Raw genomic sequence first — 17,897 nt, forward strand, 5'->3', positions numbered from 1 at the left:
TAACTGCTGGTTTGATAACATTGTTCAGGTGGACGTTGGTGAGCCAAACTAACATTTACAAAGTCTCTCCTCATCTCTGATTGCTCTTTAGGAATGTGTGTAAAAAAAGACATGGACTGACTGAGCAGAGAAAAACACACAAGCTCATTGTTTTGTAACGTCAGTGAATCATTAAACTTGTACACTTGAATTAAACTAGCTTGATTCCTGTAGAAATCAAGCTTCCACAAGGAAAAATTTGACATTTTTTTAATGAAAACACAAGTTTATGTGCATGATAGAGTGCAGAAAGAGTAAAAAAAATGCCAATTTGTAAAAAAACAGATTTTGGAATAATAGTTATATAAATCAAACTTGATATTTTAAAGTGTAACTTTGCAATTCGTAGTTTAAAATGTTGTCCACTTATGTGAAAAATTAGATATATCAAGAAAATAGATCCAACTAATATTTATAATTGTGCGTTTTGTCATCCTAAGGCAGTATTTTCTCCAAATAATATTCATTACTCTATTAACTGTCATAAATAGAATCTAAAGAGCTTAAATTCTTTTCAAGTGGCATCTTCCTTTTACTTATTATCCGTAAAACAGTGGATTCAATTATTTCAGGTAGTTTTGAAAAAGTAGGTTATGACAAACACAAATATTTGGATAAAATGTCTCATCAAGCATCATATATTTTAGCTGTTTTTATAACAGAAATCCAAACCAGATTTCCGCTTCTGCCCCAGGCTCTGCACCCCTCTTGTGCTGGAGACGTTTCTGTTTGGACAGCTGAGTTACTTTAACCTGAAATAGGAAAACTCATAAATGTGATGAAACAATAATACAGAAATACTGGACCTAAGTCATGTAAAACCTGAGGAATTTTCATTTGAATGGTGAAGATTTTTTATGATTTCAGTCTGTAAAGATGCTGCTGCTGAGACATCGTCACTTTTTTCATGAGTGGATGCATCATCTGACGTTTCTAAAAGCTTTGACCTCCTCTGCCCTTCCACAAACCCACGTCGATATTATATTTGAGAGCACATTGAAGTCTGTAGGAGTCTGAGCTTTCACGTCACATGCAAATAAGAAAAGCTTGTCGGCCTGCCCGTCACGCCCATCCGCTGACCCTCTTCATCAACCCACTTCTCCTTATTTGGTCACGCAGCCAACTCAGCTGCTGATTGGTTGAAGGAAGGAGCGGTACACACCTGAGCCAGCCCACTCACGCCCTCCTTTCAGCATCTTTGACCATCAGCAGGTACAGACCTGTTCTGACTGAATCTTTCAACACACTCGACAGATCGCTGAAGTCGTTAAATCAGATAAAACTTTTATTCCTATTTGAAACACTTTCATTTCAAGCTAGTTTTTTTTGTCTCTAAAACGCTTTAAAGTTCAGTCTTGTGAGGATACACCACTTTGTTGAGGTCTGTGAGGAGACTCTGGAGCATGAACAGGAAGCAGCTTATCAGCAGTTTCAGGAAGTTGCGCGCTATCAGAGAGAAATGTGCACTCGGCCCCCCAGGCCTCAGAGCTGATGGTAATGGATGTGTTGGTAAATTGCATTCTGCTTCTCACAAACATGTTTTCACTCGTTGAAGAAGCTCCCCTCTCTCATTTATGTCAAAGCGTTACTCTGTCATTTTACAGAAAATGCTTCAAAATAAGTGTAACATTTAAATAAAGCTTCACACACGTCCAATTTTGTGTCACAAAGTTTTATTACGTTGACAAGGCGAATATAGACAGAATTATTTAGAGGGTTAGGAAGTTTTTTGTCCATATAGGCATAAAAATGATCAGTTTTCCTCCTGGTTCTTCAGTCAGAAGACTCCACTGCAACCTCCAGTTCAGACAGAACGGCTCTGGACGCACAGAGAAGAGAAACAGGATGTAAATGCACAGACAAAAATAGTGATCACTTCATAAAACTTGCATTTTTTAGCTGAGTTTGGCAGAAAAATGTGTTTTTGGTGTATTTTTAAAAGGGGGTAGACTTGTAATCTACAGTATGTGGACTGTAATCCTGCAATTTGCTTGTTATTGGATAAGTTTTCTTTTCTTGTTTTTATTTAATTTTTTGACTATTTTTGACCAGACAACATTGGAAGAAATCCTCCAGTTCCTTTTAGTAATTAATAAACTCAATTAGTGAAAAAAAGGAATGAAAACCTAAAAGAGATTATTCTAAAAGCTCTAAAGAAAAAAATATTTTTACAGAGCTTTAGTTTTAACAAACGCCAAAGATAATCAAATTTAAACATGCAAAAAAATCAATAAAATATTAATACAAGCAAATATTTTTGACTTTTTTGCTTAAAAAGAAACATTATTTAAACATGAGAACCTCCCAAAAGTTAAGGGTTTCTGTAGCGTTTATTCATCTAAAGGTGCTTTTTTTAAGTTCTGGCTCTGAAGATTAATTGTTGTGAATGCTTTATGTTTCTCTGCTCCATATCCAGTTCAGCTCATCAACTTTAAACACATCTTTAAATGAGTAACCAGTTTCAGAAGTTCTAATTCTAGGTGATGCCTTCTTTTATTCTGAGGGTTTTAAGGTCCCTCATTATATCACGATTCATCTTTTTTTTTTTTTTTTTTAGCACATATTCTATGTACTGATTGGCTGGAGACCTTGTCAATCACGTTTGGTACCACGTCTCCTGTTCAAATACATGCAGCTCTCCAAATCTACATTTGATTGTGATTAAATCTCTGTTTTAACACTATAAAACTGGACTTATTTTCTACATCAGTTTGAATTTTGAGGGAGAAAAGTATATAAAGTATCACACTGCTGCTACGTGTAATTTGTACATTGTCCACGGATTAAATTTTAATCTTTTGTGATAAATGTGTGATACACGTAATCCTAAAATGTATTAAATACACACATGTCCATCGAGGGTTTCGGCCGACGAGTCTTTACCTGGATTCGGTTTTTAATTGTTTAAAGAAATTTCGTCATTGAGACTTACGGAAAACAGTTGTGGTTTTTTGGGGAAGGTTTTCATAGATTTATCACAAATAAACTCCAGCAGAAATACGAATGAACCAAACAAGGGACATGTAAACCCAAAATAGGTTAAATTTCTTCACTATGACATTCAGAGTCCTGGGCAGAAATCGCATCAGCACCATGGACAGCACGCACCGCGGGTCCTCGCAATGCTTTGTTTTAACGAAAGATTCCCCTGATCCGCACCAGATCGGATTTATTTGTCCTTCGCACAATACTCGAGTCGTGCAGCAACTGTGCTTGATTACTCATTACTGATTTGTGTGTCTGTTGTGTAATTTTAACGTGACATGTGGAGCGTGTTATTTTTAGAACACAAATGAAGAACAATGTACATAAAAACTGCAAAGCTAAACAGCTAAAGGCTGGATTTTCTGAGGAGAAAACATATATATAAATATATGTATATATTTTAACTTTTCTTGAATGCTTTTTGCATATAAATGAAAATTCATATTATTTTAATAATAAAGATTAAATTAAATCCACGCAATAAATGAACTGTTTCAGTCTCTTTGTAAACATCAGCTGAAGTAAGTCACTAATGAATGTTGTGATATCTCCTGGACCACGAGGGAGTTCCACGCCTCCTCACCTCTGCTCCTCGGTCAGGTTGAACTCTGCCAGCGCTCTGGAGGCCAGTGCTGATGTGATTGGCAGACAGAAGGCTGAAGACAGCTGCACCAGCTCCACTGCGATCCGGGAATCTCTGGTGGTGTGGCAGGCCGACAGGAAGCTGTTCAACAACTCCTCGCTGTAGAGCATCAGAGAGGGGTGTCAACGATGGAGATCTGGGTTCAGAAATGTTTTCTGAGCACTGATTAACTGAAGACTTACGAAGGAATTCTGTTCTTGGCTTTAAAGACCAGCAGCACCTCCCTGCAGACAGAAAGGAGACGTGAGTCCAGCGGAGGCCCAGCAGAGACGGGCTAACAGGACATTCTCTCACCAGGCCTCCTGGGTTTTGTTGGCCCGCAGGAGAAGAGTGGTGATGTAGGACAGGGAGGAGGCGCTCCACTCCGTACCGGGCCTCCCATCGCACACGCTCTTGACATTCAGAGCACACTCAGCAAACGACTCCTGAACCTGCAGGTGCAAACGCAGACAGAAGTGACGGATCACCTCTAAAAAGCAGAGAGGTGGAGCTGCCGTCGTCTGACCTCTGGACTGTGCTTCTCTCTGGCCATCAGGGCGAGCAGCTCCTCCACCAGCTCGGATTTGTTATCGTGACCCAAACTCTTTATGTCTACAAAACAAACGCATCTTTATAAAAGCGCTCTTCAAAAGCAGGATAAACTCCATCATGGAGATGAATCCACCTTTCCAGATCGTCGGCAGCATGTCCAGGCGGCTGTCGGTGTCCAGCGCCTGCAGCAGGTCCCTCATTCCCTGAGGGTTGGGGTAGTACAGCTGGAATAAACACAATCAGAGGTGAGAAAAGCAGAAACCAGATGATCCAACTCGGGTTGATGTGGAGGAGAACCGACCGATGGGATGATCTTTCGGTACCACTCCAAAACCACGTCAATGTTCTCCATCATACACAGCAGGTGGAAGAAGCGGCCACTGCAGAGGAAGGAGGCTTTTGCTCACACAAGTTTTTGTTTCACAGAAAACTTTGTACTAGTACTCACTAGTAAATACTCTGCTGGAAGGAGTCTCCCAGAAGCCTCCAGTTGTCTCCAACTTCTACCAAAGTCTGGACCTTATATCCCAGCTCCAGATCTTTGCCGTCTAAACACTGAAATAAAAACATGCCGTCAACAACCGAAACGGATTATTCCGACACAAAATATTAAAACTTTGGCTTACGACTCTCATGGCGCTGGAGAAGAAGAGAACTAGAGAAGAGCAAAAAAATAAAAAATAAAACAATTAAAATATTTGTCTTCATAATTGCAAAAAAAAGTAGTAGAAATGGTGAAGTACCATCATCAGGATCCTGGCAGGTGAAGCTCCTTCCTTCCAGCTCCGACAGAACTTCCAGGAGGATGTCGATGTTGCTCGTACCAGAGGACGCTGGAGACCAAATCAAATCGCAGTTTGTCTTTGTTCTGACTGTTTTAGATCAGTGGTTTCAAACCTTTTTAGTTTTAAAATTTTTATGGGCCGGCCCGTACGTTTCTTAGGCTTCCGGTTTCCAGAAAATGTATTTTTAAAATTAAAACGGTCTTATAGGGACAGTCTGAAGTTTGTTTGTACAGATGAAGAAGATTCAAGAAAAAAAAGCTGTTTCTTATTTGTAAAAATTATAATAAAGTAAATATATAGGTGTTTTTTTTCCATTGAAAGACATTTTAACACTGAAAACTCAATCCAGACTCTTTTAAGATTAATCCTAATTTACTTTTAAATAAATCAACACATATTTTTCTGTGACACGAGGAATAGTTTGTGTTAAAGTTTATAATTTGGCGTTGCTGTAAGAAAAATTCTTCTTTTTTTTTTTCTCTACAATTTTCCATAAAACATCAATTTTATTTGATAGAACTTTTGTTCCCTGTGAAATATCTTAAGCTTTCTTTGTACTTTAGGTTTTGTGTTCAACCTTTTAAATGCAACATTTTCCCCTAAATAGTAAAGTGGAAGATATCAATCAAACAGCCTCATCCGACTTTTTAAATATTAAAAAAATAAAAGTATTTGGTCAAAAAAATACCTATTTTCTATGCATATATATTAAAAATGAATGCAAATCCAGCCCAAATGAAATTTTATTAGTGACATTAGAGAGTTAGAGCGCCTTGGTACATGTCGCAATAAATCCATATTTCAAGTTAGATTCATGTTAAAAATGTATTTATTTTTTTAATCTTTGGCTTCTTTTTTTCTTTCCAAAGACGTTTGTTTTGTAGTAATGCTTTAAGAAGCTAGCAAATGTATTTAAGACACGAGTTGACATGCTTCAAGAGTAAGTCATAAGATGTGACGAACAGAATCTACTAGTTTTTCAAAATAAAACTTCCTTCAGAACCTGATAATAACCAGAACGGAAAGACCACTGTTTAAAAATATTGATATGCTTTACCTGATTTGAAAAAAGCTGCCAGGATGTGGTCGTAGGTGGCCAAACTCGGAGCTAAATAAAGAAAAAATGAGAATAAGATTGAGTTATGGAACAATTTTAACACAATATGTGCTTAATACTGAACAAAAGGATAATTTGTAACAAAATACGTTATCTTCTGCCACAGAAACAAACATTAAAACTCTATAATTCTATGTATTATTTAAATTCTAGTCCAGTAAATGAAGATGGATTAAACAGATGTGTTGTAGTTACAGATGCCCATGGCCTTCATCTCGCTCAGCGTGGGCAGAGCTTTGGTTTTTGCCACGTAGCCGCAGCGCCGCAGAGCTTTCAGAACGCTGTTGAAGGTCAGAAGGTCGGGTTGAACTTTCTGCTGACTCATCTGGTTCAGCAGCTCCTACAAAAGTGAGACAGGATAAGCTGGAAGAATAGGAGCGTGTGACCACCCCCACACTTCATAATGCCACATATGGATAGGTTCATATATTCTTATCTAGAACAGGAACAGTTTTGGTTTTGAGAGTGAAGGCTCTTACACTGATGAGATCCCACTTTTCAGTATATTTTTCTCTGAGTTCTGGAGCAGCGAGGATGAGAGCGTTGAAGAGATGGACGTCACCTGAGGAGAGACAGCAGATGAATTCTGACAGTCAAATCCTGAGATGCAGTTCCATCATATTTGAGTTTTAAGAGGTTTAAAGACAAGTGAACGATTTTATAATCAGGATATACGTTTAATAGTTTTTTATTGTATTATTGAAGTTTGAAATGTGTTTACTTGATACACAAACCAATGGTCTGTGAGCATAAAATATTCTCTAGCTCTATCTTCTGGAATTACACAGTATTACAAGTCAAATGCTGAGAAAATTGCAATTTTTCAAAATCAATTTATAGATTTAGCCGAACAGCTGACTATATTAGATATAATTAAAGCTAAATATAAAGAGCTTACATTGGTCTTTTCTTTAGAAGATTATTCAAATATTTGATTTCAATTAAAAAGCAAATGTGTTGGTTTTAAATTCCCAAAATAAAGTTCTGAAAAGTTGTTAAATAAAAGGTTGTTTCAGAAAATATTTGTCAAGAAGAAACTAAAGGAATATATGTGATGTGTAGTTAGTGTTGTGTGGGATGGCAGGCAATAAAGACCATCTAAAATGTTTTTTTTTCCTTTAAAGAGCCACTCCGATCATCTAATTTTGATATCGTCTTTTATTTATGATTAGCCAAAATAAAAAATGATGTGTCATATTTCTGCAGAGAGGCAGGAGGACAAATGTTAGAAATGTTACCAATGTATAAAAAGTGATTTATAAATAAAGTTTTATTTGATGTATTATTAGCAAAAAGATAACTAATGTCTAAACTTACAAATACATTTATGCTGCTCACCTGTCAGTCTGTTGTTCAGCAGATCTGTATACAAACTGAAAGCTTTTGCAGGAGCTCCATGCTGCGGACAAACAGTTTATTGGAGAGAAATTAGCTGAATGTCTTCACAAAAACACAAATCTTCCATAAAGAGTTCATACCTTCACCATGCCTCTGATTAGAGCAGAGTAGCAGCGCGTGTCTCTTTCTGGCAGCAGGTTGAAGATTCTCTCAGCGTTGTTGTTTTCTTTCCACAAAGTCTTCGGAAAATCTCGCCTCATCCTCCCTCTTCTTCCTTTTGCCTCCTCTCCCGTTTCCCCCTTCATAGAAGAGAAAAGTCACCTCACTCATATTTTCTGTTACTTTCCATCGATTGTGGCTCACAGGCTCCTCTACTACCTGAGGCCCCTCCTCCTGCTCGGGGTCCTTGTCGCAGTACAGACAGACGAGGTCCAGCAGGTCGTGAGAGGTTTCCATGGAAACGGCCATGCCTGCAAGGGTGGCAAAGCGGGAGGTGGTGATGTAGGGGCTCGGGATGCCAAAGGGGGAGGATCCGAGCGTGGGACCTCACCGGCTTGCAGGAGCTGATCGTACATGTCAACAGCAGCCGTCACTTTCCTCAGGCTGATGCGCTCCTTCAAGGCCTCCTCGCTCACCTCCTCCAGACGCAGCGTCACGCTCTCTGGCATCAGACACTGAAAACACACGCCGGCAGACGGTTGGAGACAATATTTTCCGGGTTATATTCTTTGAAGGTGTTCCGCTCACAGGTATGTGGGGTTCAGCAAAGTCTTTAGTGAAGAACTTTGGATTGTTGTTGACGAAGAACTTGGCAGCAGAGCGACCGGACTCCTGGGAGAGAGAAAACAGCCTCTGCAAGGAGACAAAGAAGAGTCTGAGGAAGAGCTCAGAGTGGACTTTCAGTTATGACGTTTAACTACAGTCATTAATGCTCAAGAAAAAAACATCTTAATTTTTAAAAAAATGACTTTTTTTAATTTAAAGACTCCAATGAAAATCCTGTTTTTAGTGTTTTTTAAGTGTTCTTGTGATGATGGAGAACAGATATAAAGAAAATTAAGCTTAAATTTACATTTCTGAGTACGTCTTTATTGAAATTGTTGTAAACCAGGAGCATTTTTTTTATTTTATTTTGGCTAAAAATGGCATAATCATAATCAAAAGACGACTGGGAACACTTTAAAAGTATATCAAAGTGGATCGGAGTGAGTCTTAAAGGAAATTTTCTGAATATAAATTACTAAAACAATTAAGGTGCAAAAATCACAAATAATTTATATATTTGGGGGATAGATGATAAAAAAATAATAAATAAGACAAGAGACATTGGGTAACATTCATTCAACTGTTTTAGTTTTAATTAAAAAAACAAATCAAAATATGTTATTCCAATCTTAACTATTATTTTTCTGCTAAATAACCTTATAATAAACTATGTACTATAATAATTTAAAATGACATAAATTTGTTATACTAGTCAATATTTATGAATCATTAGAAGAATACAAATAATTTCATTATTTAAGTTTGAGAAAAGCTGATAAAGAAGTCAAAATATTTAAAAATAAAAAGTGAATGCAATAAAGAAAAGAATGATAATAATTGTGTTAACAAAACTAAACCTAGACGGGTAAAAAGTTCAACTTAAATTATTTTTAAGACAATCTCAGTTGAGAACTGGTGCATTAGAATAAACCTAAACAGAATTCAATTCCTAGGAAAGTTGAAGGTCATTAAACACACAAAGATTTTTTTGAAACATACAAACTCAGCAGATGTTCTGGGAGCAAGGTACGGATCATCCTGGAACTGGTACGGATGGGCTGTAGGATCCTGGTGGGGAAAATGCAAGAGGTCAAATAAGAACTTTATAAATATTATTTAGAAAAATGAATAAAAACCTAGAGTGAAATCTCACCCTCTTCACAGTTGATGCCAGGGCTTCCAGAACTGCAGTTTTGCTCCTATTTTTCAGATATAAACATTAATAAACGGTTTAAAGACCAACGTTCATCACTTAACCAGAACAAAAATAGAGAAAAGCTAAACTTTACCAACCATGTTTTCTTTCTGGGGATGACAATCGACTCTGATGAATCTGGAAAACAGTTGAATAACCTTAGCAATACTCAAACAATAGTTATACATTCAACAACTTTTATGCTCAGATCGAAAATGCTCGTTCCCCTCTGAGCTTCCTCATCAATCTTGGTATCTCCAGGAAAGCATGATCAGCTGATTTGATGCACCGGGTTGGAAAAAAAAAACTCTAAAGGAAGGAAGAGTGTAAAAGTGGTCCTAAAATAGAGCCCTGTGGAACTCCAAACAAAATTGGAGCAATTAAAGAACAAGATCTCTACAGCACAGCATCAAACTGCAATTTTAATTTATTAGGTTGTTTCCAAAAAGTGTTTTCCTTGTAAATTCTAAAAATGATGCAGGAAATGCATATTTACTCCATGAAAGTGTTATTAAGTCATTCTTAATCTAACAAAATAAACCTCAAAAGCAACATTTTGTCAAAATCTTCTCAAATAAAGTTTTAATGTCAATATTTGTTCTTGCCTTTATTAACTTCTGGAGCTTGTTGTTGCAGTGCAGAAGTCCATCCAAAACTCCTGATAAGAAAGAAATAATAAATAACTTTAATCCAACATGTAACCTCCAAACATCTCCCTGAAATGTCATTTTTAGAAACATTGTACATTATACAAGCAAAACAGTTTTTAACAAAAGAAGAAGAAAACATTTCCAAGACTCAAGTGCTAATTTATTTAAAATAAATTATTGTAAAATAACAAGAAAAGCTTAATTACAACTTGTGTAATTCTCATTTGTGCACATTTTTTTCATAACACAGATGCGTTGAATGACCTCCTGTCAGCTGCTGCAGACAGAATTAAGCATGAATAACTTACACAAATATCTAAAATAACAGGAAACGTTCAAATATTCATCCCCCGTACCTGTTAGCCCACAAATGGTCAAGGTTAACCCGCAGAAAACGTCCGTTTCTGTGGATATAATGCCCTACGTGCCTACCGGACGCCGCCATATTGGAACAAGCGGAAGAAGAGACAAACCATCAGCAGACAAATAGGGGGGGTGAAAGTAAAAATGTTTTTATCCCCACCAAATAAACAAAAGATTTACATTTGTTTTTTATATATAAGTATATGGATATCAAAATACAAATATAATAAATACTATTTCAAAATTCTGCGATTAAAACCATAATGATTACAATTTGGTCTCCCCCTCTGATCTGAGTGTTGGTCTTACGATCCCACGTGCACGACAGGAGGAATCCACAAACTAGCATGCTTCTACCATGCCTCATGTCTCTGTGTTTATGAACGTACATAAAGTGTTTAGTTAGTATTTACAGTTTCCAAAATGATGTTTGGAAAGGACGTGCCATGGCGGCGTTTAAGCGGCATTTCGTTTGGAATGTACTCCGCCGAAGAAATAAGGTGAGTGCACACTTGTTAGCTTTTAAGCTAAATGCTAACTACTAACTTCAAAACAACACCAGTTTGCATGAAATAAAACACATTTTTGTTGTAAAAGCTTAAATTAAAAATGAATTTAAGCAATTATGTGATGCTGTGGAATACGTTTATTTTGTTGTGTTTGGTTTATTTCGTAGAAAGTTGAGCGTGAAGGCAGTCACAAACCCCAAGTTTCTTGATGCTGTTGGAAATGTGGCCCCCAACAGTCTTTATGATCTGGCTCTGGGGCCAGCAGACTTTAAAGAGGTAATTCACTGGATGCAACACCATGAATTAAAATGTCTGGATTTCTAGTTTACCTTTTTTTTTTCTGTCATCAAGACAGTAATTGTGTTTTCTTGTGCTTTTATTTTGACATATCCGGTTTTGCTTTAATTACTAGGTCTGTTCAACCTGCTGTCAGGATTTCAACAACTGCCCTGGACACTTTGGGCACATAGAATTACCTCTACCTGTATACAACCCGCTGTTTTTTGATGTAAGTGCATAAAATGCAAATGAAGATGTCCTACACACATGCTGCTCCATGAAACTGGATACTTTAGTGTTCAAAAATGTTTGACTTTTTTTTTTTTTTGTCCTGCAGAAACTGTACCTGTTGATCCGCGGTTCCTGCCTGTTGTGTCATATACTAACCTGTCCTCGGGCTGCCATCCACCTGCTGCTGAACCAGTTGAAGTTGATCGACCATGGAGCAATTCAGGAGGTCTACCAGATCGAACACATTCTCAACCAGGTTGGCTCCTTCTTCAGCAATTTTAGACACAATTGAGAAGCTTTATTGTGAACGTTAATCTAAAATCTGGTGTCTACTTCTTTTTATGTGGCAGCACCTGGAAGAGAATCCAAAAGCTTCAGGAGATGAAATTGAGGAGCTGCTGCGCAACTATGCAAATGAAACTATTAAATCGAGTGTTTCTGAAAACTTCAAACCAGTGAGTTCAGGCTTACAGACACAAAAGCACATCTGAGGTTCACTCTAATGAAGAATACTTTTCTGTGCTCATATCAGACGAAACATCTGGTGGAAAAGAAGGCTTGTTTGATAAATGACTTCTGGAAGATTCACATGAAAACCAGGAAGTGTCCTTACTGTAGGTGAGTTCACAACCTCTCAATGGCTTTTTATCAGAACATTTTCCAAAACAACGTTTGCACCAAAACTTGTTGTAAAATGCTTTAGCTTTTGTATTTTTCATCTCTAAAGGAGCGGCAGGACTCTTGTGCGCCGTGAACACAACAGTAAGCTGATCATCACGTCTCCGTCAGGAGCACAGACCAATGAAAACACTGATGGTGAGTTTGTTTGGGAAAAAAATCTGCAGACAGGAAAAATACATTTTGTTTTTGCCATTTTTTACACATGTTCTTGTGGCCTTTTTGTGTGTTGTTTTTTTTTTTATACATGGGAGGGCACATAAGGTTTGCATTTCTGAGTTATTCTTTGTTATCTATCTGGAGCAGATGAATAAATTCAGTGTAAAGTGGTTGATATTACGCTGAGTGGGCCATAAACTCCCAGCTCTAAGCAACAAAGCAGTAAGGAAGGTGTGGCTGCTCTGGACCAGCGGTCCCGCCCACAACTCAAGCAAATTTCCAATTGGGGTGACCGTGAGTCCTTAAAAAGTCTTTAAATGTCTTAAATTTAATTTAGCTGAAATAAGGCCTTAAATAGTATGAAATTGTCCAAACTTCTGGGGTGAGTAGGTTTTATTTTTTTTATTTTTGTTCACCAAAAAGGAAAAAACAGACAAAAACAAAACAAAAAAAGAGCTAAGAATTAGTCGGACGGAAAAAATATATTCGGTATCAATGGAATAAAACATTTGCAGTAGTTGTTTCCTGGTGAAACCATAAAATTAAAAGAAAAACCTGTTAAGTTAATTGAAATTAACTCATGCATGTTGGTACACAACAAGCTAATAAATAACTAAATACTTTATTGCAGAATTTATATTTATCCAATAATTAATAATAATAAAAGTGTTTACTTTAAAGCTAATTTAATAATTGTGGTACTAACCCTAAAGTGAATTTCTAGTGATGCATCTGCTGCGCTCCTAAAAATACACCATAAAAAAGTCACATGCTTTTTGATTTTAGTCAAAAGTGGCATAATTACAATTAAAAGACTACTGGGAACGATTTTTAAATGGAAAACAAATCTAAATGTTTGTTAGCTTCTTGCCAGACGGCTGCTTTTAATTTTTGATTGTCTGCCTTGTTGGATTTATTGGTTTTTAAAAATGAAATAATTTCTTAAATTGATGCATTAGATATGAAACTTGTCTGTTTTTCTCACAGAGAATGTCATGGCTGGAAGGAGAGTCTACCTGACAGCCAGCACAGCCAAAGACCATATCATAAAAATCTGGGAGAAAGAAGGTGAGTCTTTATTTTTACACTTCCTCACATTTAGTGTAAATTTAGCTGAAAAAAGTGAAGAAATTACATTTTTTTGGACCAAAAAATAATTTGACATTTTAGTGCTGTTATATTTTATTTTGAAAAATGTCTCAGGATAAAATATTTGTTCAAGTGATGAAGTTCAGCCTCAAAAGTGATGACCATCTCTTTAGGTTTCTTCCTCAGCTGCCTCTTCCCTGGGCTGGAAGAGAGCGCGAGTCCCGCAGGCGGACAGAGCGGCTTTTATCCGGACCTCTTCTTCACGGAGCTGCTGGTGGTCCCACCCTGCAGGTAAAACCCTCCGTTAAATAAAGTTGGTTTAAACCCCAAACCATCGGTCTGATCTGCCTTTTCTCTGTCAAGGTTTCGACCAATCAACAGACTCGGTGACCAGATGTTTACAAACGGTCAGACTGTCAACATGCAGGCGGTGATGAAGGACTGTGAAATCATCCGGAAACTTCTGGCTCTCATGGCGGGAGAGAAGAACATGGAGGGGGAAGAGGTGAGATGATGGAAACTCTTCATTTTTATTTGATCTCATCTTCTCTTTCCCTGATGACTCTGGAAACCTTTTCTAAAATCTTCCAGGCTCCCGATATTACGGATCAGACATTCCTGTCCGGAATCACCGGGTTGACATTAACGGATAAACTCTACAACATGTGGATCCGCCTTCAGAGCCACGTTAACATCGTCTTTGACAGCGACATGGACAAACTGATGACAGAGAAATACCCCGGAGTCAGACAGGTATCAGTTCACATTTTGGGAAAAAAAACTCTAAAGGAAGGAAGAGTGTAAAAGTGGTCCTAAAATAGAGCCCTGTGGAACTCCAAACAAAATTGGAGCAATTAAAGAACAAGATCTCTTGCACATTGTAATGTTAAAGTGCAATTTTAATTTATTAGGTTGTTTCCCAAAAGTGTTTTCCTTGTAAATCCGAAAAATCTAATTTTTATGACCTGGTTAACTCTTAAAAAAAAAAAAAATCCCAAAACGCATACTCTAAGTAATGAACAACAATTTCAAAGCACATTTCAGGTTTTCTGCATTATTTACTCCAGATTTCAAACCCTTTGGAACAGACCTTCATAGCTCTAGACCAGCATGATAAAACACCTAAAATAATTTTGTTTTGAATTAACGAGAGAATATGGCATTTATTTGTAGCTTTTTGACAAAAGCCATGTTTTTATTTTAATAAATAAGGTGGAAAACTAACATTGATCAGATGGCTACAACACAGAGCAGAGGACCCGTTGTGGGGGGCAGAGCCTAACAGAGCCATCTGCTATTAGAAAGTCAACAACGAGGAAACCAATATTTCATTTTGGGATGGGGATCGCTGTGCTAAAAATTGCGGAAACTCCGCGGTTTAACTCAAAAGTCCCGCCCACCGACGTTGTATCAGCAGAGCAGATTCCAGCTGAGCAGAACACCTGAAATCCAGCTGGATTAATCTTCTCCATGAAACTTCTCTGTTATTATTTTTCCAAAAACACGCTGAGGAAAATTTATGAAAAAAAGCTTCTCTAAAACTGTTCATATATGTGAAAGAAATCTGTCAATATTTTTTGTTGAATTTTTCTTCAAAAACATGTTGATTAGTTTAATAAAATTTGTTCTTGTTGTTTTTATTAAATTACACCTAAAACTTTCATTCTATGTTGTAAAAACAGTTCATTACACATTTTTTAAGTTTCCACAGCAAAATTAATAACTTTTTTTCAGATGGAATTTTCAGTTTTTGCATGATTTTATGTCTATAGTGTGCATACAACATGGAAAAATGACAAAATAAATATAGTGTCACATAGATGAGGTTGTGCTGATTAAAATGATACAAAAAGCAAGCTAATAGTCTTGCAGATACATTTAAAAGTTTACAAAATTGACTTTTAGGCCCAAAGAGTTATAGTTAAAAAAAAATAGTTGAAACAGCGTTTACATGCTTAAATCATAATGTAATATTTGTTTTTTGTGAAGTTTGAATTAGTGATGGTATTTGTTTTTAAGATAAATTAACAAAAAAATGACCCAATAAAAAATTACATAATTGGTACAGTTGGGACATCTAGTGGTTAAAAAAAGCACTGCGGCTGAGATTTTACGTTAAGTTTTAGATCATTTATTAAACCAGATGGACTTTTTAGGATGCACTGATAAGAATTCATTAAAAATAATAGAATTAAACAAACATTTAGGAGTTAATTTTTTTTTTCACATCCGTTCTTTATTAAAAAAACATCACATTTTACACAGTTTTGGTTGCATATTTGTGCCAGAAATTTTCCCACGCAGTCGTATTATTTTGAAAACCTCCCTCTGTGATTTTATTCAACACTCGTTTCATTAAAACACCTGCAGTTTGCAAAGAAAACTCTAACAGTTGGATGAGGTTGTTTCTTCTTTTTCTAAAACAAAGCTTTCTCGTGAACTTTACTTGAAAAGATTTTAATTTAATATTGAGTTTAAATCAGATTTTTTGCTATTGATCAGTTGTTAATAAGCATTTCCAAACTTATTTTTTGTCTGTCGTTTGATATTTTTGCTTTAAAATTTCCAAAATCGAGTCAGTTTAATTAAAAAATAAGATATTGAAGCTCTTCCTTTTTGGAAAAACGCATAAAAACTCCCCTTTGTTCCATGTTATAACTGGTTGATGGGACGACAATCTTCTGTTATAAAATAAAGCATCTACTCGTCTTCTCCTTTCAGATTCTGGAGAAAAAAGAGGGCTTGTTCCGGAAGCACATGATGGGCAAACGCGTGGACTACGCCGCTCGCTCCGTCATCTGCCCCGACATGTACATAGAAACCAACGAGATCGGAATACCCATGGTACGTTTGTGTGTCAGGCTTCCCCAGAAAGGAAGTACTCAAAGGGGGCGGGGCATCAACAGGACTCGTTTTCCTGCAGGTTTTTGCCACCAAGCTGACCTACCCTCAGCCAGTCACCCCGTGGAACGTGAAGGAGCTCCGCCAGGCTGTCCTCAACGGTCCCAACGTCCATCCAGGCGCCTCCATGGTGATAAACGAGGACGGCAGGAGAACCATTTTATCAGCTACCAACTTCACGCAGAGGGAGGCGGTCGCTAAGCAGCTGCTGACGCCCTCTCTGGGTGCGCACAAGATGCCCATGAAGATAGTAAGTCGAACACGATGATAACAAGCATCTGCTGAAGCTTCGGTGGTAACTTCCTTTTTTTATGTGTGTTTGTCTTCTCAGGTGAATCGCCACATAAAGAACGGAGATGTTTTGTTGCTCAACAGACAGCCGACTCTGCACAGACCGTCCATACAAGCTCACTGCGCTCGCATTTTACCGGGAGAGAAGGTTCTTTGATATTTCTATGCATCCAAGATGGCACCTTGGGCTTCCGATTTTCTTTATTGTAGTTTCCTTTAACTTTTGAGGGTAAAGTTTATCTTCATCCTCTGTAAAATATCTGCAGCTGCTTTAAGCTCTATTTCAACCGTTAAATTGTGATATACATTTTCTCTTCACTCATAACTATCAGAGTGGAAGTGGAAAAGTTGAACGCCAACTTCTTGTCAAACTTTTAAGGTTTGACAGATAAATATAAAAAAAAGTCACTAAAAATTGATATTTTCTAAATATAATTTAAAAAAAACTTTATTAGTATTTTTATGGTGTTTAGGAACGACTGTCCCAATTAATCCATATTTGGAGGAACATTTCTTAGTTTTTTGTCTTTTAAATCTCTTTTATTTTGAAAGGTTACTTCTTCTGTTTCCTCTTTCCAAACTTTCCAAATATGTTAACTTTGGTGGTTTCAATTTAACCAACCTAAAAAAAAAACAAAGCTTAAAACTCATCTTTTTAGTTTAGCTTTTACATAGATTTTCCATTTCCACGTTTTAATTTGATTTAATAGACTCTTACTAATAATTAATTTGATCTAACTTGACTGTACTTGCAGGCTGTGTTTTTAATGTGTTTTTATTATGATTGCTATTACTATTTTTGTCTGACTGGGATTTATTTTCTTGTGGAAAGCACTTTGAGATGATTGTAAGTAGGAAAAGCACTATATAAATAAAGTTTAATTTGAATTAACTTGACATACATCAAGAATGAGTCAGATGTGGAGCAAAGAATCCAGTTTTTTTTTTTTCAAAATAAAACTTCCCTCAGATTCAGAATAAAATAGAAAAAAATGTAGGTCATGTTTTTTGTGCGCACCACTGATTCGAGATTATGTTGATTCTTAATTGTTTAAATAAAAGAGACATTTTTAATTTAATATAAACAAAACATTCAGGTTTAACATTTGCAGCCACGTGTTTTTTAAGAATTTACCTATTATTTAATTTTTTTTTCTTTGGAAATTTTTGTCATGTTTTCTTTACATTTTTCCAGTTAACGTTCTTGATAGATTGCCTCTAAATATATTAAAACATAAATAAATCTACATAAAAGAAATTAATTTATTTTACTAAAACTAAAGTATCTCTCTCTCTCTCTCTCTCTCTCTCTCTCTCTCTCTCTCTCTATATATATATATTTGCTTCAC

At 36.6% G+C, this 17,897-nt stretch overlaps 2 protein-coding genes across 2 annotated transcripts in view; one reads left to right on the plus strand and one right to left on the minus strand.

The window, feature by feature from the left end:
• Positions 1-1,695: 1,695 nt before the first annotated feature.
• Positions 1,696-10,548, minus strand: ptcd3 (pentatricopeptide repeat domain 3). Its single transcript, XM_024283372.2, has 23 exons — positions 10,405-10,548; positions 10,004-10,056; positions 9,497-9,536; positions 9,357-9,402; positions 9,203-9,271; positions 8,186-8,290; positions 7,989-8,112; positions 7,817-7,908; positions 7,579-7,737; positions 7,439-7,499; positions 6,580-6,662; positions 6,296-6,440; positions 6,041-6,091; positions 4,942-5,031; positions 4,825-4,853; positions 4,647-4,753; positions 4,500-4,578; positions 4,332-4,422; positions 4,173-4,258; positions 3,962-4,098; positions 3,850-3,891; positions 3,608-3,766; positions 1,696-1,858 (listed from the first exon to the last, which is right to left on the minus strand). The coding sequence occupies exons 1-23, from the start codon at positions 10,491-10,493 to the stop codon at positions 1,813-1,815; spliced, it is 1,983 nt and encodes a 660-aa protein (XP_024139140.1). The 5' UTR covers positions 10,494-10,548; the 3' UTR covers positions 1,696-1,812.
• A 149-nt stretch (positions 10,549-10,697) lies between these two features.
• Positions 10,698-17,897, plus strand: part of polr1a (RNA polymerase I subunit A) — a gene marked incomplete in the record, with an annotated part of 25,416 nt that continues 18,216 nt past the window's right edge. Inside the window, 14 exon segments of the mRNA XM_024283371.2 lie at positions 10,698-10,911; positions 11,088-11,196; positions 11,333-11,428; positions 11,537-11,686; positions 11,781-11,885; positions 11,963-12,048; positions 12,158-12,246; positions 13,255-13,335; positions 13,530-13,647; positions 13,720-13,861; positions 13,948-14,109; positions 16,078-16,200; positions 16,280-16,507; positions 16,589-16,696. Coding sequence (XP_024139139.1) covers positions 10,835-10,911; positions 11,088-11,196; positions 11,333-11,428; positions 11,537-11,686; positions 11,781-11,885; positions 11,963-12,048; positions 12,158-12,246; positions 13,255-13,335; positions 13,530-13,647; positions 13,720-13,861; positions 13,948-14,109; positions 16,078-16,200; positions 16,280-16,507; positions 16,589-16,696 — 1,674 coding nt within the window.

The sequence above is a fragment of the Oryzias melastigma genome, linkage group LG10, assembly GCF_002922805.2.
Source record: "Oryzias melastigma strain HK-1 linkage group LG10, ASM292280v2, whole genome shotgun sequence".
In the NCBI taxonomy this organism is placed as follows: Eukaryota; Metazoa; Chordata; class Actinopteri; order Beloniformes; family Adrianichthyidae; genus Oryzias; species Oryzias melastigma.